At 35.5% G+C, this 25801-nt stretch overlaps 1 protein-coding gene across 3 annotated transcripts in view; it reads left to right on the plus strand.

Moving 5' to 3' along the window:
- The window catches only part of LOC107047590 (protein bric-a-brac 2), a 251942-nt gene that overhangs the window by 212671 nt on the left and 13470 nt on the right, over nt 1–25801 (plus strand). For all 3 annotated transcript variants that reach the window (XM_015270375.1, XM_015270382.1, XM_015270379.1), the window contains one exon: nt 24870–24927. In XM_015270375.1, the coding sequence (XP_015125861.1) occupies nt 24870–24927 (58 nt within the window). The remainder of the gene's footprint in view (nt 1–24869; nt 24928–25801) is intronic.

A 25801-nucleotide genomic window follows, 5' to 3' on the forward strand; every position in this document is an offset into this window, starting at 1 on the left:
TGGTGGTGGTGGTGGCCGCCAGGCAGCAGCTTGCAAAAGGGGCTGTGTGCGCGCCGCATATACACGTATGTACACCGTGAACACTGTACATAATGCATGGCCGCGTGTTGGTACGTAAGCGACCAACTACCCCTTCTCCGAGTCCTTCTCTCTTCCCTTTTCACTTCCACCCTGCTCTATCCACCGGGTCTAACTTAATTATTCGAGAAATTCGCCGATCCATTCCTCTCGCTCGCGCTGTATTCCTCTTCATCCAGAGCCTCGACCCCACTACCTTTGGGATACGCGGGGGGTGAATTAGCGGACGGACGGGGGTGGGATCGATTCAAGTTCTTGGTCAGTGATTTTTCCGTTTTTTGGAGAATGGAGGGGAGTGGTTGGGGGAGATTGGGATTGGGTTTTGAAAGTATCGTGCGGGGTTTTTATACGACGTCACGATTTTTGGAAATCGTGAGAATTTGATCGAGAATTAATTCGGCAGTTGTTTGAATTTTCAATATGAAGGAGTTATTTGAAGAACAATATTATCTAATTGAATTCACGATGACAATCGTGAAATGGCAAAGGCAAATAGGAATAGGAAATTATTTTTAAAAAATTGAATTCGAATCGTCGTTGGGTGAGTTAGCGGTCGGAGGGGAAATGGGATCGATTCACGTTCTTGGTTTATAACAGTATCATGAGACGTTTTTATAAGACGATAAAACCTCTAATTTCAGTTAAATTATTTCATGAAAAATGAGAACAATTGGGACAACTCCGGTAAATATACTCTTAAATTGTTAATAAATTGAAAACTCGACGAAGTTGCATGCCAATTAATTGAGAATTCAAGTAATGGTTTGGAATTTCATTGAATTTCAGGTGGAATTTTCAATCCGAATTTAATTTAACATCAAATCCTTCGTAGAATTTCCCGTTCGCCTTGGCAGTTTAACAAAATTGATTTTTATATGTTGAATGATCGTTGAAATTTTATTAATACCTTCAATTTTTGAATTTACAGAAAAATTAGCCACTAAATTCAATGGGATTCGCAATAGATTGAAAATACAGTACATAAAATTGAAATTCCATTGGATATTCAAGAAATTAACGAATACGGTAAAAACACGAGAAAATTTCATGAAAAATAGTCATTCTTAAATATTTCAAAACTAGTTACTTGAAATTTGAAGATGATGCGCAGCAAAAATTGATTAGCATTTGTCCCTCTATATTTACACTCAACAATGGAAAACATTTTTATGGGTGAAAATTCTGAGTAGCGTGAGCCATGATGTTCAACTCTAAATAAAGTTGAATGAATAGGACCACGATTGAGTAAAGATTGAGGAAAGAATTCGTAAAGAGCGGATGTATCTTCAGAGCGTATTGAATAAAGACAAAAAAAATAATAAAGTTTCTTTTGCACTTATTTCCCGGTTTCGTTATTTAAAATATCGTATTCCCAATAAATACGTTTCTATCATCTTGAAGTATGTCTAATTTTCGGAAATATTTCTTCCCCACGAAAAAAACATCTCGTCTCCCTATCTCATCTCACGCAAAAGTTCCATCAACGACTTATTTGATTTATAAATTAAAATAAAACTGGAGCAATAATAATACCCCCCCAGTATTGACTATATTCATAATAATAACAGTAACAATGATCATAAAAATAAACTCCTCTCTGTGCACAAGACATTCGTGCATCTCCCTCACTTCTCCATTGAGACGATCAAGCGAAGGGAGACACGTAGCGACTTGCAAGCACTAGAGCTTTATTATTACTGTTATTTTTATTGCTATTAATACTATTACTTTTATTATTATGAATACTGATATTATCATTATTCCAGTCATATCTCGGTGCAAGACAGCCTTGTGCCTGTTATTGTCCGAGTTTAGGGTGCGGAGAATCTATAAAATGTCAAGTGTTATTTAAATTCATAAATGAAACTGGTTTTGGAATTTGCTATCGACGAACTTGTGTTTTAATGTGTAGCAGAGGTATATTGGGCATAAACCATATCGTCTCTGCGAATGAATTTGAATGTTGTGGGGAGGAAACGAGTGAAGTTAGCAGATGGTACCAAACTGATATCTCATCACTGAGACTTTAATTATCATTACGTACACTGTTGTATTTATATGCCAGGAAACACTTAAATAATATTTCTCTTCATTCGAAGATAGAGTCAGGGGACTGTACACACAAAGTCTTGGTGAAAAGATATGGGAAACGGGATATTATACGGGTTTTGTGGTGATGGTATACCCCCAAGTGGCGTCATGATCGTGAGGTTGGATAAGCCCGGTTGTGTTGGCCAGTGGCGGTGGGCGGAATTCGTTTATATCGGCCGGAAGGCCAAAAACAATATGTAAGAGAGTAAAAAAATTATTGAGAATTGAATAAAAGAAAATTGTAGTGTGTTACGCTGCATGATTTACTGTGGGCTTGATACAGATGAGGATTTTTTTTCAATCAAAGAGAGAATGAATTTTAATTGTACCAAGAATTCCAATTCAATGAAACTCTTTAGTCGAGAATTTTTTATGCATTTCAATTAAAATGTTTTCATTGCATGAGATCAATGATTCATTTATTCCAAATGAAGAATTATTACGTGTTTATAAATTCATTCTCTTTGTCGTCTAGATAATTATTTCATTTCGCATTAATTAACTGAAGAAGAATGATTTCTCTGAAAAACTCAGGAATATTCTTTATGTAAGAGAGTAAAAAAAATGTTGAGAATTAAATCAAAGAAAATAGTGGCTTGTCGCTGTATGATTTACTGTGGGGTTGATAAAGATGAGGATTTTTTTTCAATGAAAGGGAGAATGAATTTTAATTGTACCCGGAGAAATGGCGATTTCGAATTAAATAACACTCTTTAGTCGAGATTTTTTTATGCATTTCAATTAAAATGTTTTGATTGCATGAAATCGTTTATTCATTTATTCCAAATGAAGAATAATTACGCGTTCATAAATCCATTCTCTACGTCGTCTAGATAATTATTTCATTTTGCATTAATTAATTGAAGAAGAATGATTTCTCTGAACAATTGAGGAACATTCTTTATGTAAGAGAGCAAAAAAAATTATTGAGAATTAAATCAAAGAGAGAAATAGTGATTTCGAATTAAATAAAACTCTTGAGTCGCGAATTTTTTATGCATTTCAATTAAAATGTTTTCACTGCATGAAATCAATAATTCATTTATTTCAAATTAAGAATGATTACGTGTTTATAAATTCATTCTCTTCATTGTCTACATAATTATTCCATTTCGCATTAATTAATTGACGAAGAATGATTTCTCTGAAAAATTCAGGAATATTCGTCACGTATGAGAGTAAAAAAATGTTGAAAGAAAATTGTAGTGCGTTGCGCTACATGATTTACTGTGGGTTTGATACAATGTTGCTGGTTTTTTTTTCAATCACAGGGAGAATGAATTTTAATTTAAATAAAACTCATTATTCGAGAATTTTTTATTCATTTCAATTAAAATGTTATGATTGTATGAAATCAATAATTCATCAATTCCAAATCACGAATTATTACATGTTATGAATTTTAAAGAGAGATCTGGAATGATGGATCAGTTGATTCGGTTTGCTTACTGTCATAGATGAAGAATGATTTCTCTGAAGAATTCAGGAATGCGCTTTGATTACTGTCGTGTTTAATTAATTATTTCTGGGAATTAGCCGTAATTTTTGGTCTAGCCCATGAGAAACCACAGGAACAGGACGACAATACCATTAAAACTGAGTAGACACCGAGAAATTCATTGCCACAATGCCATTAGCAGTGGGCGAGATGTGTGCAGTCGTGGGTTAATGAAAGGAGCCTCCGTATCCTCTCGTGTGATTTCATACCTCAATGGGTATATTCCTCTCTCGGTTATTCCGGATGTCGTAGGGAATAAAAGCCATTTGAGTAGTCGAAACCGACGGTTTTGTGACTAATTATTGGAACCCTTGTCATTTCACAATTCATTGCATTTTCTTATTGGATCAGGGAGAGAAAATTTGGAGGGAAAATTATCACTCATAATAATCACAAGGACACAAGAAATATCTGATTCATTTTAAAGCTTGAGTGGTAGAAAATTTGGAAGGGAATTTTTTTATGAAACTGAGCTCAGGCAGAGAAAAATTTTCTAGAAAAATTCATGTGCACTATGAACGCGTCACAATCCGCACACTTGGAAAAATTATTGTGTAGCACTAGAAAAATTGTGGCGCTCCCAATAATTTTTCAAGTGTAGCAATTTTTCTGGTGCTGTACACGAATTTTTCTACAAAATTTTTCTGTATGCATCTGTCACGAAATTTTTTTTTTCATATATATATATTTTTCATATATCAACAAAAATTACCAGTGAAATTATAAAATAGTACATTTCGACATTAGGCATTAGAATTTCCCGCACCAGTATAGTATTTTTTAAATTTCAATTTGGCTCTACGATTACTTGATTTGTTTTTTTCTCCGCAAAGAATTTATTATTCATCCAATTCATTATTCAACTAATTAATTCTTTAATAATAATTCTCTGTAAATTTCGACTGAATTAGTTGTGATTAAACGCTACGAGATTCCACTTAATTTGAAATTCCAATAGTAGTTTTTGAGATATCCAGTAAACCCATTCTTCAAACGAATATTTCGATGTTTTTGTATTAAATACTACGGATTTCCGGTCGGTGAATATGTAGGAATGCAAGGATGAAAGACGGAAAGACTGCAAGTAGGAGGAAGTGAACGATTAGACTGAACGATCAAGGAGTCTTTCATGAACGAACTCCGAGGCAATAATTAATCCTATCTTCGACGATCGCACAGAGTCGTATATGCTAATTCAGCCGACTCATTGTCTTTTTTCACGACTAAATAATATACTAAAGAGGATATATTTATCGATCATCAGCATCAACTGCAATTCATTAAACAATGCTGAAACGATATTTTTCCATTTTCTCTCATTCAAAACATGGAGGATTGAATAGAACTCGAAATAGATCTGCTCTCAGAATTGCAATTCTCGAGGAGTATGTGGACTGCAACTTACTTTCCCCGATATATAACAAAGTGCAATGAGAATTTCATGGATATGAATAATTCTTGGGGCAACGATTTTAGAAAATCCATTCAAATATGAGACACTAAATCTCATATTTAACTGTACCATTGAATATTCAATAATGCCATCCCAGCGTCTCGCTCTTCTAATTCCACCATTCAGACTAAACATCAATTAAAGTAATGCACTAGCCAGACCAACCATAAATTAGAAATGCCCCAGAAGAATCTAGACAGCAACAAAAAAACAATTTTACATTATACATTACTGACTAGTCGTACTCGACGATCTATATTTAGGCGTCTCGCCTAGGCCCTCCCCTTCATCTGTGCCTCATAATATAATTCATCCTCGCAATTGAGAATTACATCGAGATTAGATTCAAAAATATGATCTAACATCGCGATTCAAATTCTTAGAAAATTATTCAGATGAGGAATTTTTGTGAGCAAATCATTTTTTCGTTTCCGAATGGAAGCTTTGTCATCTTTTAAATCAGTAGCGAAGTGGTAAAGCGGTTTAAGTCGACTTATCTCTTACTTGAGTTTTTGAAGAATACCTCAGAATCCAAATTGAGTGCTATAAAAAAGGTATTGACAAAAATTTAACTGTCTTCCTTAGATTCCGAGATATTCACTGAAAACTGGTCAATAGTCAAAATCGACTTAAACCGGTTTACCACTTTGCTACTGAATCTGTTCTTATCACATGTAGGTATTTTGAGCCCTGTCAATCGCCATTCATTAAATTTGAATTCATCAATTAGTTTTTTGAATTTTCGAATTTTTTCGAAAATCGGTTGTTCCACGAAATTAAAAAAAAAAATTCTGAATTGACTTAAAAAATTTGTTTAGATGTCCTTTTGGCCTGAAAAAACTCACAATTACTTGAAAAAATCAATTGAAACTGTAAATTTTAGATAATTTACTCCACGAAAATTAATAGAAATCTGCAAAACTCACGAAAATGTATTCTTTATTTGTCAATCAATAGAAAATCCATCGTCATTTGGTAATTGAATATCCATGTTTTGATCGAAAGTTGACCAAAAAAATCAACTAGTTGCTACGCGAAATCCAGCTTAGGTCTCTCCGACTCTCCACCGAGGAAAAAAATGCGCGACGAATGGTGAATGGTTTTCCGCTTGCTCCGAAAGTTCTACTAAACGTCAGACTAATTTCACCGGAAATTGTAAAATTAATCCGGAAAATTACTCCCCTGAAAATAACTTCTAAACTGTCCATGAAGCATCGATCCCTCCTTAAAACTGGAGGATAAACATGAAATATTGAAAAAAAATCACGGCTTCGATTCCCACTTTTTTCTCCGAATATAAACAATCTTAAATTGCAGATAATGATGACCACATATGCAGCCCTGATTCTTCACCAATAGTGTACACGCGTTTTCTGCTTTATGAACAGCCTTTTTTCTTCTCCCGTTTGCTTTCACATCACTCCCTCTTCTTTTTTCTCTTCATCCACTCGATATATTGTGAGTAGTTTCAAGTACAACGATCCGAGGATATTAATGCGCCGATCGAGAGGGGTTTATTGACTCGTTTCGAAGGCCTCCAACGCATCCAGCAGCGATTTATTGAAACTTTGTGGGTTCAATAAACCCCTGGCCTACCGCTCAACTTCTCTTTTTCGGCAACTCCTGCCTAATCATCCACACGAGAGACAAATGCAAAAGTGTCGGGGCGAAAAGGTTAACCAATCGCACAAGTATAAGCCCACCGAGCGAAAAAAATACCATCTTTTTCTCTTCAATCAAAAATTTCTTCAATCAATTCCACTGATTCCTTTTTTTCCCCTCCCCCTGTCGTTCTGAAGTCATTATAGAGGGAATCGATACAGAGTATCCACGGGAGAACAGTCACGTTTCCATTTTATTCGAGGCGCGATATAAATTAATTTCCCCCTTTTTTTACTCCAATTTTTTTATCATCCTCTCTCGTTCCTCTGTTGTTTTCTATCCTCTCGCTCTCTCGTTCTGTTTCACTGCAATTTCTTCTGGTCCTCCCGATGAATCCCACTCGCCCCTGGAGCTTTCCTTTTTTTCCCCTCCAACTCGACCCCTAACTCTTCCATTTTTTTCCACCCCTCCCCCCTCCCCTCCCCTACGGGCAAATCAAAGGCCCCGCAAACGAGACAAATTGGTATTCGAACGAAATCCAATAAAATATAGAAAGCATACCGGTCGGGGGGCAACGGTTTTGTCCAAGTGATGGTAGTAGAAAGGACGCGAAATAAAACGTAAAAATTGTGGAAAATAATAAAAACGAGAAAACAGAAAAAAACTGAAAATGGGAAACAAGAGGGGGTGGTATGAGTACCCAAATGGTGGAAAAACTTTTGATTGCACTATTCGTCAAATTGTACATGACCCATGTATTATTTGGCGGGTGCAAAAAAATTGTTTGATTCCAAATAATTTCCCATTGAAAGAAAAAAAAAAAATTTCCCCCAAACACAGGCCAAATAAAAAGTGTCAGTTTTCCGGTGAAAAATGCAGTGGGCAATTTTCAGCGTGAATGCATACAATGAATTTTCCTTGGAGTTGGAGCAAAAGAGACGGAAGAGGGGCAGCGAGTGAGGCAGAGAGGGGGCAAAGGCCGACAATATTTCATTCGATATTGCACTCCGGCATTATTTCTCTATTTCTCCACTACCCGCTCGCTTCAACCCCGCAGTTGCCCGCCAAAGCTCTTTCAACCTCGAGGAAAATAAATTGTTTAATTTATATTAAAGAATAAATAGAGCCCCGGGTGCGCCGACGGCTGCCAGAAATATTACTTTTAATATTAGCATTCGCTCCATCCTTTCTCATTCTTTCATTCTCCATGCCCCCCCCACCGCCAATTCGCGTTTTTCCTTTTCTTACTTAACGTCATACGAAAATAAAAGAGCTACTCGTGCAAATACATTGCCTGGAGTAGTGAAAAGAATGAACCAATTTATCAAACATGTCGAACGTTAATATTAAAGAAAATAAAAAATGCAAAGAGACAGACATTTTTCATGCATTTGAGAGGAGATTTGCGAGACACCGGAGACTTGAGGAGCATGGGCTTGCAATTTTTGTCTGATGTATCCTGAAACATTAATAAATAGCGACAGACATTTTGAATCTAGCGTAAAATGTAGGTTAACACCCCGTCTGCTCTGGCACTCGGGGAGCCACTGCTGGATGGGGAAGTATATACCATGTACTTTCTCGCTCCGTCCAGTCACCCTTCCCCCCCCCCTCCCTTCACTGTATTATGTACAGGGCCCCCGCGGAGGGGGCGGCGCGGGGGCAAATAGGGCGAGGGGGTGCGGGCGGGGGTGATAGCGAGCCAGATGAATGGCAAGACGGCGACGAATATTTCATGAGACGTATTAATATTACAGCATCTCATCTCATGGATGTATCGAGGTAACATAATGCAGGAACTATAGATAGCTTCTTATTAAACCAGCGACGGTGGCGCTTGTTGAGCAACGCTTTCCAAAACCCATGCACTATGTATGTTTTCTCCATGAACCCTTATCCCTTTCAGCCCGGGCGGGTATCCTTTACATGGGCGATAGTAATTTTCATGGAAATTTCATGGGGCCGCGGGATGCAGCGGGAAAGATGCTCGATAGTTTTTGCCGGGTTGAGAATAATTTTCGGGCTCTTTGGCTTCGAAAATTTCGAATGAAACAGTGAAATTGAAATTTTGCGAGGTTGAATTATGGTTTTTATGAATTCTGGAGATGAATTTCAGGAGCTTATTGAATGGTGGAGGTGGATCTCTCATGGAGAATGTGTTGATAGTTGACTGAGATTAGTTATCGATCTGGGAAAACGAAAATACTTTTGTGGTTTTATTAAAAGTCCGTGGCATTAATTTATTTAACGGTGGAGGTATATTCGGATGACACATCCGCTTCGTGAAATAATTCTATTATTTGTAACAATGGTATTCTCACGTACAAGCAATGGGTGATATCGATGAAATGAGTCCACAATTGTTACTAGGTATGAACAAAAATATTTCAGGCGTGGTAATTATCCTATTCTAAACTAATGAATGAGAATAATTATCGATCTGGGAACAACGAAAATACTTTTGTGGTTTTGTTAAAAGTCCGTGGCATGAATTTATTTATCGGTGGAGGTATATTCGGGTGATACAAGTGGATGAGTCATGTTCTATGAAATAATGCACGTAACAACGCTATTCTCACTTGCAAGTAATGGATGACATCGACGAAATGACTCCACAATTGTTACTAGGTATGAACAAAAATATTGCAGACATGCTAATTATTCTATTCTAAACTAATGAGAATAGTTATCGATCCTGGAAAACGAAAATATTTTTGTCGATTCATTAAGAGTTCGTGGCCTGAATTTATTTAAGGGCGGAGGGGAATGAGGGCAATGAGGCATTCATTTGGGATAGTGTCGACATTTTAATTTATCATCTGAGAAGATGCTGAAGACGGACATGTATTGATTCGGGTGATGCAAGTGGATGAATCATGTTCTATGAAATAATGCACGTAACAACGCTATTCTCACTTGCAAGTAATGGATGACATCGACGAAATGACTCCACAATCGTTACTAGGCATGAATAAAGATATTGCAGACATGCTAATTATTCTATTCTAAACTAATGAATGAGAATAGTTATCGATCTGGGAAAAACGAAAATATTTTTGTCGATTCATCAAGAGTTCATGGCCTGAATTTATTTAATGGTGGAGGGGAATGAGGGCAATGAGGTATTTATTTGGGATAATGTCAATGTTTTAAATTGTGAACCGAGAAGATGCTCCATATGCCACACATGTATGTCAGATATGTCACATATATGTGAACGTCTATATTCAACATATATTTCATGTACGCCATTTTTATCTAACCTCTAGCGTAGATATGTCCCATATATAATTGTCCCCAAATCTATTATTTCCGTAAGGCTTATCCCTTTCAGCATGAGCAAGTATCCTTTAGATCGATGAGAGTTATTTCCATAGAAATTTCATAGGATCTCGGAATCCACCAAGACCGAGATGTTCGATAGTTTTTACTCGGTTGAGAATAATTCTCATGCTCTTTGGCCCAGGAAATTTTGTATAAAATAGCGAAATTGAAATTTGTGAGGCTGAATTACATTTTCTATGAATTCGACGTATGGTTCTACATAAATTTTCTCAAGGATTTACATTTTAATGGAGTCCTTGATATCGGGGCGCTGGCATATCCGAGATCGAGCAAATTTTCTCGTCACGATATATATTAATCCTTGGTGTCCTAGTTTCAAGATGAGAAACTCGGTTAAATTCATTCGACAAGAATAAAACATTAAACTTTGATGATATTCGGGAATAAATGCCTGGCCTCCTTCTCACATCCTTGAATTATCCTTTTGGAAATATTTTTCACACTCGTTCCAAATTTTATTTATCGCGGAAAATTTTCCAACGTTATAGAGCATATCGATTGCACGAACAAGATATTTTTCCCTTTATGTCATGCCACTAATACATGCACACGAAAGTTTGTGATTTACTTGGTACGAAAACTGGAATGGTAAATCCGCATGCGTGCGCGCACCCTCAGTTAAATATTGACATTGACTTAAGAGAAGATAAATAATCCCCACGCGATGTGCACCTTGATCCAACTGGGGATTACTTTGATTTACGGATCAAAAAATGTTTAATAGAGACATATTCAAAGGGATTTTTTTCTCCTTCGTACATTTTTTATTGCGCGATGGGCATCAATTGGATGTGTACATGTGATACATTGAGGAACATTTATAAATATTGAATTTTCAAGACGTATTTTCTTGGAAATGTGCTTGTTGGCCTGGGCAGCAATGAATAATGAAGGAGTAAAAAATGAGCGTGGAGGTTATAAAACATTCATTGGGAGTAACGTCAACCCTTTTATTCGAGAAGAGCCTCAGGACTTACATGAATCGATTTGGGTGATACAATGGATGAATCATGTTCTAGTAAATAATTCATGTTACGATGCTATTCTCATTTGCAAGTAATGGATGATATCGACTAAATGACTCCACAAATGTTACTAGGTATGAACAAAAATATTTCAGACATGGTAATTACCCCATTCTCAATTAATAAATGAAGAATAGATATCGATCGGGTAAAACGAGAACATTTTTGTCATTTTATTAAAACTCCATTCTATGAATTTATTCAATGGTAGAGGTGAATAATAGGAATGAACCCTTCTTTTGAAATAGTGTTGACATTTTAATTCGTGAGTCGAGAAGATGTTGAAGACAGAGATGTATTCGATTCGGGTGACACAAGTAGATGAATCATATTCTATGCAATAAATCATGTAACTATGCTATTCTCATTTCCGAGTAATGGATGATAGCGAAAAAATAACCCCACAAATATTACTAGGTGCGAACAAAAATATTTCAGACATGGTAATTACCCCATTCTCAATTAATGGATGAAGAATAGTTATCGATCTGGGCAAAACGACAATACTTTTGTCATTTTATTAAAACTCCGTTCTATGAATTTATTTAATGGTGGAGGTGAGTTAAAGTAATGAAACATTTTTTTGGAATAATGTCAACCTTTCAATTTGTGAGTCGAGAAGATGCTCAAGACGGACATGTACCAATTTGAGTGATCCAATTGGATGAATCATGTTCTCTGAAATAATTCACGTAACAGTTGTAACTATTGTAATTCCCAAGTAATGAAAAATATCGGTAAAACAACTCCCCAAATACCCCTAGGAATGAACAAAAGTACTCCAGGCGCGTTATCACCGCATTCTAAACTAATAATTTAGATTAGTTATCACTGAAGGAGTACCGTAATTACCCTATTCTAAACCAATGAATAGGGTAGGGAATAAAAGCAATGCAACGTTTGTTTGGAATAGTGTTAACCTTGTAATTTGTGAGTCGAGAAGATGCTCAAGACGGACATGTACCAATTTGAGTGATCCAATTGGATGAATCATGTTCTCTGAAATAATTCACGTAACAGTTGTAACTATTGTAATTCCCAAGTAATGAAAAATATCGGTAAAACAACTCCCCAAATACCCCTAGGAATAATCAAAAGTACTCCAGGCACGTTATCACCGCATTCTAAACTAATAAATTGGATTAGTTATCACTGAAGAAGCGCCGAAAATACCCTTGTAATTCTAGTACAAGTCGATCCCATGAATTTATTAAATTTCGGAAAAGTGATTAAATCCCTTCCGATGAAGCATCACCCTTTAATCATTCGTCTGCAATACCAGATATTTTCCGTGTAATCACATTCCACGAGATTATGCATTTTATTAATGCCCCCGAGAAACCCAGGGAATCAATGCAAACCATTTGATTTCGTCAATAACTAGTTTAAAAATATTTTAGAACCCTGATCAAACATTCACCATCGTCCATTTCGATTTGAAACTAATCCCAAATGATAAATTATAGTAATCATCACTTGAATATGAATGGGGGATGAATTAATCGGTGCCTTCGATCTTGATTCTTCTAGTACAGCTATGAATACTGTATTTTATTATCGTAAAACTCAGTACAGCTAAATATAATCCAGAAAGTGATGCCAACTGGTCGCCATGAAAATTTTAAAGTTTACATCCAATACTCGTTTCTTCAACGTGTCTTGGTATCGATTCAGCCCGATTTACATGCATGTTATGGACGAAGAAACTGTTCGTTCTAGAGTCAATTAATAATTAAGATGCTTAATAATTTGAGATCGATCACTCGAGAAGGAGGGAAACAACAATAAAAGAAGCGAGCGAGAGAAAAGGCCACGCTGACCCAAAGTGTGCAACTATAACTGTGCCAGATGCCTGGAATATTCAATGTAACGACGTCAATCCCGTTTAATATAAATATTTTGGTGTAAAGAAAATGTACTTCGACTTGAGATAAAGAAAGAAATGAGAATTGAATTGAGACTCGTGTAATAATAGTTTGTTGAGAGTAACTGGGCATCATTGATTATTGAGGAATCATTTTTCAATCGATTAGTCAGTGCATTCGAGAGGAGAAGCACGTCGACCCTTGACTTTTATTTCTGACGTTATTTCTCTCAATGTGTAAACGTTCATGTGAATATTGGAATATTGTGTCCATCGAAAACAAGTTGCATGCCAGTTTAACTTTGAAGACAGCCTCCGATTGATGAATTATTCAATGATCGATTGAAGGTAACTTAAGGCGCTGCAGTTTGCACGAGGTGGAGGCATATATTGGAAAATCCCAGGAAAGGGCGCATGCACGCGACCAAAAATACGTGACATTTTTAATAATTCGGGAATATCGTCAATTCGATCCGCTGCATTCATTAATAGTATTCGGCATCTTCCTTGCAAACTAGATTTTCGATTGGGTAAAATTGTCCTATCGTTCTATGATTAACTACACTTGTAGGCATTTTATGGAATTTGAAGGAGTAGGTGCTTTGGGAATTTGTTAAATTTAAATTTAACGTTAGTTGAGTTTTTTCGATTTAACAAATCGTTATGGAATCTCTTATTCAAAATTGAACGTCATATCCAGTTAAATTTCCAATGCATTGATAATTCAGAATGATGGTTGCCTGAATTTTCCTAATGTTCTATGATTAATTATACTGTCAGAAATTCGTTAAATTTTAAGTAATCGATGAATTTGAATTCTCAGTGTTGTGAATTTGAATTCAATTTATCTCTTAAAGCAGCTTAAGTTAATCTCCCATTCTCCTTAAAAATTCAACGAAATTTTCTTTTTCATATTAAGGGATGATTGATATTTCAATGAGAGCTAAAGTTGTCAAACTCATTGTCACACTGATTGTCAAGTCATTGTCACTCTCATATCTAGTTAAATTTTCAATGGATTAATAATTCAGAATCGTGGGTGCCGGCGTTTTCCTATTGTTCTATGATTAATTACACTGTCAGAAATTCTTTGAATTTCAAGTAATCAATGAATTTGAATTCAATTTATCTATTAAATCATCTTAAATTAATCTCCGATTCCCATTAAAATTTTAACGAAATTCGTTTTCTTTTTTCATATTAAACGATGATTGATATGTCAATTACAGCTAAAGTTGCCAAACTCATTGTCACGCTCATATCCAGTTAAATTTTCAACGGTTTGATCATTCAGAATGATAGATACCTGAGTTTTCAAAATTTTCAAAAATTTTCATTCTCATGTGGATCTGAAAATTGAAATTACATTGAATACACCAGAACTGGCCTGATTTTTCAGTAACAAAATCAGGGGCAATTTCATATAAATGAGTTGTTGCCAAAAATTACAAGATTTATTTCTTGAAATTTAAGGAGTAATTTTCTAACTGTCTAAAATCATAATTTTCCTTGACGATTCACGATGAATTTCATTTTCGTCCTGTAAAAAATGGTAACACCCCGACAATAATTAATTGGCTCCCCACATATCAATATGAGAATGATTTTTACCAACTATTCCCCTCCCTGCACCCACCCCAAAATTGAATTCAAATGATCCCTCAATATTACCGGGCCTCTTCCTCCGACCCTAAATCTCCATATCGTCACCTCCCTTTTTACCTTCGAAAATGTAGCATTGGTTATTTACGGAGCCAACTGCCACCGCATAAAGAATTCCGATGACGCGAGAGAAAGCCGAGGATTTATTTTTATAAGACGATACAAGAAATGGCAATGTCCATTTATAAAGACATTCGATTTTGAGAATATAGGAATCAGGGTCGACCAGACGATGAAACATTAATTCTCGGTATCTCAAGAATTCCAGACGCACCTGCGATGGCCATTCCAACAAACTAAATCCATCATCATTCGCTTCCACTGCGCACTGACATTATTTTCCATTTCCTCAAGTGGAAAGAAACGATTCTTCAAGAGACTACGGAAAATCGTGCTGGCTCCAACCCGGATTGGATTAGAATAATTCTCGTGGCAAAGTCGACGGATCGAATTAATTTTCATCGAATTAATTCACCGGGCATTAATCCAATCGTACTTGGGGTTGTGCGCGCGCTGGCTCAATCGATTCCGATTCAATCGACTCGGCATTCCCGCGATTTAAATTGAATCGTTTCACTCAAATCTCTCTTTGCCCCTTAGTCTCTATCTTTAGTATTTCCACCCCTCTCCCTCCCATCTTCAACTGAATTACCTGTTTTTTCCCCTTCCTGTTCTACATTCCTCCCGCTTTTTACCTTTTTACCTCCTTCACTCTTGAATTCTTGAGAGATCGATGCGGAAACGATATCTGCAAACAACTTAACTTGCAAACAAAATTAACCGAATTACAAGTGCAGTACTTGCGAATAACTCCTGGTGGATGGGGGAGGGCCGGGTCCTGTTGGGCGTCGATAATTGTTCGATAGTAATTGAGGATTACTCTCTTGCTCCTCTTTTTCTCCCTCAGCCCCTCCACTATATTACTCGAGTGCCATCGGGCTTTATTCATCGAATTTATTTACGTATCGACTCTGAAAATAGCCACGTTACCATCATATACATATATCAACACAACATATATAAACCGTTTGTTAAACTCTCATGGTGAGGATAATATGGTGTTTAAATATGCGCCGGATGTTTATTATGCCTTTGTATATCACTCCGTAAATTTAAGTTTATGGCCGACGCTCGCACCTCATCGCCGAGGAAAATTCCTTCTTTTTTGGGTTTTTATTTTATCAGGAGATATTTTGGAGTGAACGTTAGCGTTTTACACCAGTTTTAAATCATTTTTACCTGAAATAGTTGAATGAAAACAGTTGGGAGAATCTCAATTTAAAATGACGTGTATTCTAGACACTTTAGGTGTCTTAGTCGAGAATATTTTGTTTCAAATTTATGAAACAAAATACTTTATTCATTTTTCCACAGTGGTTGACCACGCTGAGAGAAAAAGATTTTGATTTTCAGGAATTTATCCTCAATTGTTAGGGGCTCGTAATTGTGAAATTGAATGAGTGCAAAATTCTGAAATTTTGTGATATTTCATTCGTTCAATCAATCATTTTCAGAGTAATGTCAGTGATGTTCAGGGACCCATCTCTAATTTTTGGGAGTCTATCACCAAAGTTCAATAATAAATATCACTAATATTATTCTAGTCAGTGTCAGGATCACCAATTGTTTTTTCTCTGCGCTGTTACAAAATTTCGTCTGAATTTTCCGTGTCAAATCCCAGATATTTTGATCATGTTTACTTTCCACTGAAATTTCATAAAAATCTTGTCAGTAAAAAATCAAATATTCCATTGATTTTGTGTTCTAATGATCTTAAAATCAATAAAATACTTCATTTTTCAGTTCAATTATTATTCATGTTCCATTGAAAATTCAGTCAACTTGTGAAATTTCTGTCTCACTCCACTGAAAACTCATGAATTTCCTCGAATTCTTCCTAAAATTTGAAGTTTCTAACCGCGTGTGTGTGTATGCGATGTAAAAATCATCAACCATTTTTCCACTAATAATTTTACATAAAAAGTAGTGGTCCTGAAGTCAAAGACTTCTTCAGATAAAAAAAAACCGATGAAAAGTATTATTCCTTAGAATAATATTCACGGTTTTTTGTAATATCCACAAAAGTATTGTCTACTAAAAACCATCTCACTTCACGATTCGCTATCGTATAGTAAAATCCACCGAGATTGTCTACATAATTTTCCCCAACTTTCCACGAGATTTTTTACTCTACTCTATTTTATGGATAACGGAAGACTGCGCATCCGATAATGTCGGATGTTTGAATTATATTGCATCATTTCCTTCGAATTTACCGTCAAATATCCCTGAGTAAATTCAATAACAGTTTGATTCAATATTTCCCCAGAAAAGCTATATAATTGGTATTATGCCGGTGTTTTCTACATATTCTATTCTCAGTTTTACCCGGAACGCTAAGTTTCCCGGTAATTACGTTAGAGTGATAATTGATGAAATTATTTGAATCCAAGCATGGTTAATTGATGGCATTAATACTATGTTTCGGATGGATATAGGATTTTTATTGGTTAGAGTCAACTTGGAATTTACTAGAGAAGGTATATATTTGGGATAAATCAATTATTCTGGTTGAGTGGTTTATTTCAGCCTAATCAGTCTGCATGTATTCCCTCTCGGTAGGATAAAATGTTCAATGAAACAAAAATATCAATCCATTCCTAATTGCAAATGAGAATATTCTGTTATAAATATTTTTCATCCAGACATTTTTCATTATATCGAATCCATTATATGTTCTATTACCGCTGGATGCCGATAATTGGAGTGAATTAAATTCGCATAATTGGATTATTCATTTCAAATATGCATTGCATTAAAAATAACTAATTAATGTTAAATCATTTATTTCGGTGGGAATTAATTATCTCATATGGAAGATTTATATCAACTTACTATAGTGAAGTATTTGAATATGAACGGAGTGACCTGAACATTTCTATATTTATCATGACTAATGATGAATGTAAATGCAATAACAACACGAGACGCATTCCACACGATAATGAATATTATTATTTACATTCAATCACTATAATAAATATTCTTCATTGAATTAAATTCGCATAATTGGATTATACATTCCAATTTTGCATTGCACTAAAATAACTGATTAATGGTAAATCATTTATATCGATGTGAATTAATTTTCTCGTATGAAAGGTTCATGTCGACTTAATATAATGAAGTATTTGAATACGCTCGGGACGACCTGAACATTTCTGAATTTATCGTGACTAATGATCAATGTAAATGCAGTAACAACACGAGATGCAGTTCACACGACAATTAATATTATTATTTACATTCAATTACTATTATAAATATTCTTCAAGGTATTTTTTACTATTCCAAATGCATTAATATGCATTTTGCTTCGCGGTGTCAATAATTAAGTTGAAATAAATTCGCGTAATTGAATTATTTATGTCAAATATTCATTGCACTCAAAATAAATGATTAATGTTAAATCATTTATTTCGATGTGAATAAATTATTTTACATGAAAGGTTGATATTAACTACATATAAAGAAGTATTTACATATAAAAGAGAACCGGAAAATTTCAAAACGCCTTCGTCACAATAATTAATATAATCATTTACATTGAATCACTATAATAAATATTCTTCGAGGTATTCTTCACCATTCCAACTGCATTAATATATATTCTTGGTTTTCGTTGTCAATTAAATTGAATAAAATTCGCACAACTGGATTATTCACTCCAAATATGCATTTGCACTAAAAAATAACTGATTAATACAACCCCGTGCATGCCCACCTGAATTAATTATTTTCTACCAAAGGTCTATTTTAACTTGATATAATAAATGTAAATGCAGTAATAACACAAGGTGCACACCGCACACTCCTGAATGAGTAAAACTGTGATCACAGCTGATTTAACCGTATATATTTAACGCCGACAACCGAGAATAATTAATATTATTATTTACATTCAATCAAACGTGAATTTCCCGGTACTTGTTCCGTCCCACAGCAAATCTTGCGCCCAGCCAGTACACAAACCCCTCTGGTATATCAATGCGGAAGGTACACGCTTCTAATACATAGTTCAGTACTCTATCTACATACGTGCCAGCTAACACCGGGGTCCTAACCCCTAGACTGAGTCCACAGTTTCCACGTATTGCCCTCTCTCTCTCTCTCTCTCTCTCTCTTGCTCACTCCATTTCAGTCCTTTCGCCACCGGCTTTTCCAACCCTACAGCCTAAACCCGAGGTACCCCTCGACATTGCCCCTTACTATCCCAACGAACACGACCGAACTAGATCGTGCGTGCACTCGACATCGCCCAGTTCCCAGTGCTTCCTCTACTCCGCTCTCTATATGTAGGCAGCATGCATTCCTCATCGCTACCAGCATCTATGCTCAACTCGTACGAAAGGACTTTGTATACTGTTGCTGGGTTGTAACTGCATACAGTTACAGCGTTGGGTCTGGACGGAGGGAGAGTCCCAGCGGTGCTTGTTGGATGTTGTGATGTAACCACCGTGAACATTATTCAGGGGATAAGCCCTTCCTTACCTCATTCTCCGGGGATCGATTGAGGTCGCTCAATTATCCGCGGGTGAGGTATTTACGGTCTTTACGGATTTTTTGAAAAAGTTTTTTTTAGGTTTGAAAAACTGGATTTTTTGCACTGGTCCTTTTTTTTCACTAGAATTTCTGGTAAGAGTTGGGGAAATTTCTAACAGGTAACATTTTCACTGGAATTTTGAGGAATTTTGTCATTGAATATTCATAATTTCGGGGAGAAATCCGCGGAAACTGTAAATTTCGGGTCAATTCCTGGGGAGTTGATGAAAAATCGGGAAAATTCTGAGAAATTTTACCTTGAATTCTTGATTCCAAATTCGAAATTGGAAATTCGGAATGTTTGAGCAGTAGGATGAGAATTCAAAAATGTATTTACCTGATTTTTCTGATTTCCATTAATCTTCGTAGAATAATTGAATTGACGTTTGCAGTTTTCATTGATTTTTCCATTAAATGAAAAAATTCGTCATAGAATTTTCAATGACGAAATCCTTCGAAATTTTGGTGGAACTATTATACGATAAAAATTTCGAGGAAATGTGCCGGAAATTTCACCCAAAAATTTTTAACAATGGAATATCAGAAATCACATTTCCTAATGACAGAAATAACACACCCAGAAAAAATCTTATTTTGCGATTTCAAAGATCTCAAACTGAGACGTTCGAAAGGATCAAATAGAGATTTCCAAGTTTCAATTTGAGACATTCGAAAGTCTCAAATTGAAATTTGTTTTTTTTTTATGCGCAGATTATCTCAAATACCCAGAAAATCATCAAAACAAGACAAAAAAATGAAAGAAATAACAATGTTAAAACCATACTCCATATAAAAGCAATAAATCCCGATATTTTGCACAGTACCGATGCCACTTGTGATAATAAACATGAAAAGTATTTATAACGAGCCTTGTTTCCCACCCGAAAAGAGAGCCAAAGGGGCGTTTCACAAGGCGCTGTGAATACAAATAGTCGTTTCCGCTTCATTTCGCTGGATAAAACGAAAAAAAAGCCGGACGATCCTTCTCTTTCTTCTAATTTCCTACGCTCTTTTTGCTTTTTAATACCACGAGAAAAGACGCGGGTGAGAGTAAAAAGCCAAAAACCCGAGCAGATGAGTAATAAACCAAAGGTTTTTCTTCGTACTTGAAACTCCACGCTTGCTCAACTTATTTTCTTCAACTTGCACTCGAGTAGTCACTTGTCTTTAACAAAATCCACTTATTCACTGAATTCATGAAATAATTATTTCCAATCGCATAATAACGTCTGGGTGGAGAAACGGCGTGAGCGCGACACTCGAGCGAAGATCCACTCGATCTAGATACCAGAGGGTGGCTTGTAAAGGGGGCAGGAAATATATATTAAAACGGATGGGAGGTAAAAAAAAATTCCAAAAGGACATGCTCAATTTTTCTCCCCCCTTTTTTTATCCAACGGGTATGTACGCTGATGGAGAAATTAATTATTTCTACGTTTCCAGTGCACTTCTGTCATTGATAATTCATTAATTAACATTCTCGCTTCTTTTTTCTCCTCCTATAATCTTCGATCCTTTTTTTCCACGTAATAATTAATTGAAGGAAGTATTTCAATGCGAAATTAATGACAATTTTTTGATAATTGCGCTGAAATCAAATTTTCCGGCTTGAACTTTAGAATAAAAACATGTTAATGAATCTCCAAGGAAACACGGAAAAGAGTTCACCCCGTTGCCCAGGATACGTATCCTCAGCTACGCGCAGTCTGGACGTTAATTTAGACGAATTTCATTAGAACAAACGAACTTTGCTAATCCACGGTAATCCGATTAGAAATTTGCCCCAGGGGTGCATCGCCAGGCGAACGACGAGAGCCAGAGTTGGGCGAGGATAACTCTTCCTCTTCTCATACCAACCCACACCTCCTCAATGGTAAATCCGCCATTAGTAGCGCGAACGTTAGTCGTAGTCGCCCTTGAAGCATTCCGATGTTGACTGAAATCCTGAAGTCTATGTGTCTTTTATGGTAAATATTTGGGGGTAATTGGCTCGTTTTCAGTTTGATACACTGAGAAATTTTTTTTTTTAGAAGTACGTCGTTGTTTAGATGAAGAAACTCGGGGCTCGATGATTGACAAGAAAAAAGAATATCTTACACTGGGATTTTGTACTTGGCCGAAAGATAAGGGCAATTGGTTCACAACAGGAAAGTCCAGTGGTTTTTGCATTAAATTTATTTGATTTGAGACTGAAGAATCATTGAAGGAGTTGATTCAATTGGACTTAGTTTGAGAAATGACTTTCTTGTGATAAATACATTATCCTCGCTTTTGGGACGAGCAGAAAATTTTTGTTAAACAAAGATTGTTTTTTCGCAGCATGAGTTTCTTGATACAAGTAAACACGTACTTTTCAAACAAATTTTTTGTTCTCAGTGGCGGCTATAATCCGCTGAGGGAATTGATGAGTTGAGAAAAATTTTATTTCAGTGGAGAACAATTATATTTTTATGATCTTTGTGGTAGTGTTTGCGCATGATCCTGTTCTTGAACAGGATAAATTCTATTTAAATAAGTAACAATTTCCTAAATTTAAGGAAACAATTATCCTTTTGCGGTGGAAATTCTCATTAAAATTTTAGTAAAAATGGAATAAGTCACGTTTCGGTGACCTTCTCTGCCCTCCGCACGCAAAAAAAAAATTCACAACTTGTCTGACATTTCTGGTATGAGCTTTGACCTTTTGAATAAAACAATTTAAAATCAGAATATTAGAAATGATTATCTGGCATCTCTTTTATATTTTTCCTCGCCTCTTTTCGAATTTCAGACGTGTATTTTTCTTATTCTTTCTTGATCTTCTCATTATTCTTTTTTTAAATGAAATGGTGAGAAGAAATAAATCCAGAATGACAAAATATTCCTTTGATATCCCTTTTTCATACGTTTTCTTTCCTTATTTCTTTGCACCAAGTCTCATGTCCCCATATCGTACAGTTATTACCTCACTTCCAAAAAATTTCTCACAATTTTTGCAATGTTTTTTAACATTTTATTCTGAAAATTGCGATGAAAATATCTATCCACGTATAATAATATATAATATTATATATTGTATTATATATAATGTATACAATAATCTATAATATGCTAGATTATTGGATTTTTTTGCTACAAATCTGGTAGAAATGCCTGCAAAATCAGCAATGAAGGAAAGTCCAGGGTCATGTACAACAGATTTCTCACAATTTTTGCAATGTTTTTTAACATTTTATTCTGAAAATTGCGATGAAAATATCTATCCACGTATAATAATATATAATATTATATATTGTATTATATATAATGTATACAATAATCTATAATATGCTAGATTATTGGATTTTTTTGCTACAAATCTGGTAGAAATGCCTGCAAAATCAGCAATGAAGGAAACTCCAGGGTCATGTACAACAGATTTTCCTCTCCACCTGCATTCAACCAAAAAAAACGTCGTCTAGACATATGTACACCTCCAATGTGCATAGTAATCATCGTTCTTACCAATCCCAAAAATGGCGCCCAAAGAGCCACCGTATCATTCCCGGGTAATTTCGCAAAAAATCGAAGGAAGACACTAACCGTCATTGGTGCACAACGCACACGCACCCAATATTTTTCCCGTAAAAACCACACAAAGAATTATTGAGTAGTAGCCAATTCTCAGAGTGCCCGCATATTCTGTTTTTTTTTTCGTCCCCATGCAAACAGTAACAAGGATGAAAAAAAAGAAAGAGGCAGATGGAAAGGAAAAAAGAGAGACAAATGGAAGAGAGTGGAAGGGAGAGTATATAACACGTGCATTTTTCATCGTCTCGTGTCCCGAGAAACGCACACATACTCGTTTTTTTCCTCTCTGCCGTCGTTTTTTCTATATCTTCTCCTCCTTTTTTCCGGGAGACGTGTACACGATGTACTTGACGTGGGCATTGACGAGAAAATTGCAGCAGCCACTCGCGTATTCCAGCCCATTTCTATTTTATATATACCACTTATTATTTCTATCCATTTTTTTCTCTCCTATCCAGCCGGGAAAATATGTACTGGCACTTTTGTTTCGCGGTATTAGTGGATGTTAATGGGATTGTGAATTGCAGCGATCGACTGGGGGAAGTTGAAAAAATAGAGGGGAATTCTCATCAATCATTAGGGCCATAAATGTTCAATCAATTCTAAAAGAGGATGTCTGAGTGGCAAGAGAGGAGTAGCTTGAATTTTTCAGTCTAAAAATATTTCAACTGCATGGAAAGAAAAAATGTGAAATTTTAATTCTCCATTCTTCTAGATTACGAATTTCACAATAAAATTTTTAAGAAGCTGTCATCTCATATAAATTCCCACACTGTTGGAAGAAAACTTACATTTCATGAAAAGTTCAGTGGTAATTTTTCGAAATGTGGAATTGAATTCCATTTAGGAAAACAAATCAAGAAATTTTAGATTCCACTGAAAATTTAATGAAATTCTAAATGTTTGAGCAGCAAGAAAACAAAAATTACCCACTTACTGGAGTTTTGAATAAAAAAAGAATATTTATTTTCAATTTACCCTGACTTTTTAATAAGAGAAAAATTTCCCAAAAATTTCCATTTTTTCCTAAAATGTTAAATTCTCTTTGGAATTAAACAAAATTTTCGCCAAGTAAACCGAAACTATCAGGCAAAAATTATCACCAAAGTTTACCCTCTTCATACCCCTGTTGATAAACAATAACAATTTCTCAACAAATTTAAAACCCCCAAAAAGGTAAATAACGAATGAAAGTTTCAATGAAGTGGATGAAAATGGGAGTTAGGCTAGAAGGAGAGTGCATCTGAGTAAATCCCTTGAAGACCCTCAAAAATTCATTTGGGAGAAGTCGGAGGGTAATACTAGGAATACGTATTGCGTTCTGGAACAAAAAGTGCAGGGAAATAAACTTTCAAAATGAAGCAACTTTGCGTGTGTCTTTCCCCGTTATTTTTGTTCCCGGAAACGACGCACTCTTTTTTTTCTACTGTTATTTTCCTTGCTATTCTGGATCCTGGAAAAAGCATCCACATATTACCAAAGTTGTTTCCCTCCTGGAGGCTTAGAGCTAATCATTCCGGGAGTAATTAACCCGTTGGTTGCTGGCTCTTAATGTACTTCCGAACATTCACATCTTGAGATTTTGCAGTTTTTATTTATTTATCGCATTTTTTGAGCATTCTCTCATTAAATTATAATTTACAGTGAACTAAAGTAAATAGATATAATTTTTTTTTCATCTACAATAAATATAATTAAATAACAAAATGTCAGAGGAAAAATCTACTAAGCAGATATCGGCATAATCGAAATTTGAATTACAGTTAAATTTGGAATAAGTCAATCGCTAATATTACTCACAAATTTTTTTATTTAAAAAATAACGATCAATTTAAATTTTCAAATCCCGAATTATTTTATCAGCAAATAATTGAGAAATTAAATTACCAATTATTATATTGTTTTTCAAATTTCAATTACGATAAATAAATCTAAATTACTGTGATGTGCAACTTCTCATAATATTACTAAAGTAATGATTGATGCCGATCTATGCTACTAAGAATTATTCCACAACTATTGTAAGTTCCAGCAGTATTTTAACCTCAATTCAACCATTTTCCAGTTTTTCTAACAAAAAAATTTTCTTTCATGTTTCAGGCCAAGTTGTTGGAGTCTTCCCATGCTTGGCTCGGTGCCTCCACCTCCAATATATCAGGTGAGTGTTCCCTCAATCGTCCCGAAAACCCCATTAATTGCATCGATTTTTTTTACCTGAAATGTTTACGAAATCATGACCTTTCCCGATGATTCAACTGACGATCGGTTGAATACCGATGATAGATCGCATTTTGTTCTGTCGGTAATGCCCCCAGGGGGTCACGAGAGTCAGCAATGTTGAAGGGAGGATACAGGCGACAAGACCATCACGAGGATCGATACGGGGATCCTCGAATTGTCATTGCACTCAGCATTCACTCGTCTTCACAGAGAAAAAAGCTTCTGGTCTCCCAGATTTCTTGATTACGCAGAGGATACTAATTTTTTGGAACGACTAAATCCATATTTGCAGCAGAAATTTTTCCTCTCAGAACACACGGAGAAAATTATTTGGTGAATTTCAACAACTAGTTTGTGAAATTTAATATCTAATGAATTAAAATTCAGAAATGATTTTGAATTTCATTCGACAACCATTTGTTGAATTTTCGATGAATGTTCGTCAATTTTTTTTATGGAGCAAATTTAACAACAGATTGTAGATTATTGCGAAACCTTATTACGATATCTTCTAGGCGAGACATTAAGATACAAATGATTGCGGAATTGTTTCCAAATGGATATAGGGGAGGGTGCGGTAAAACGGACACAGACTTTTTTTTAATTATCCATAACTCAGAAACAAATTTATCAATTGAGCTCAGTTTAGGGCCGTCACGAAGGGAAAGAATTGCTCTATGTATTGAAAGAGAAATCATTAAATTTTATCAACATTTCAACCTCTCATTGACATTTAAAAAGAAGTCAAAAGTGTCCGTTTTACCCCAACCTCCCCTGTGCCCTCACCATCTAGTTTGGTGGTCAAAATTGAT

Source organism: Diachasma alloeum, unplaced genomic scaffold (genome assembly GCF_001412515.2).
Source record: "Diachasma alloeum isolate Michigan unplaced genomic scaffold, Dall2.0 Dall_scaffold_00183, whole genome shotgun sequence".
Classification (NCBI taxonomy): Eukaryota; Metazoa; Arthropoda; class Insecta; order Hymenoptera; family Braconidae; genus Diachasma; species Diachasma alloeum.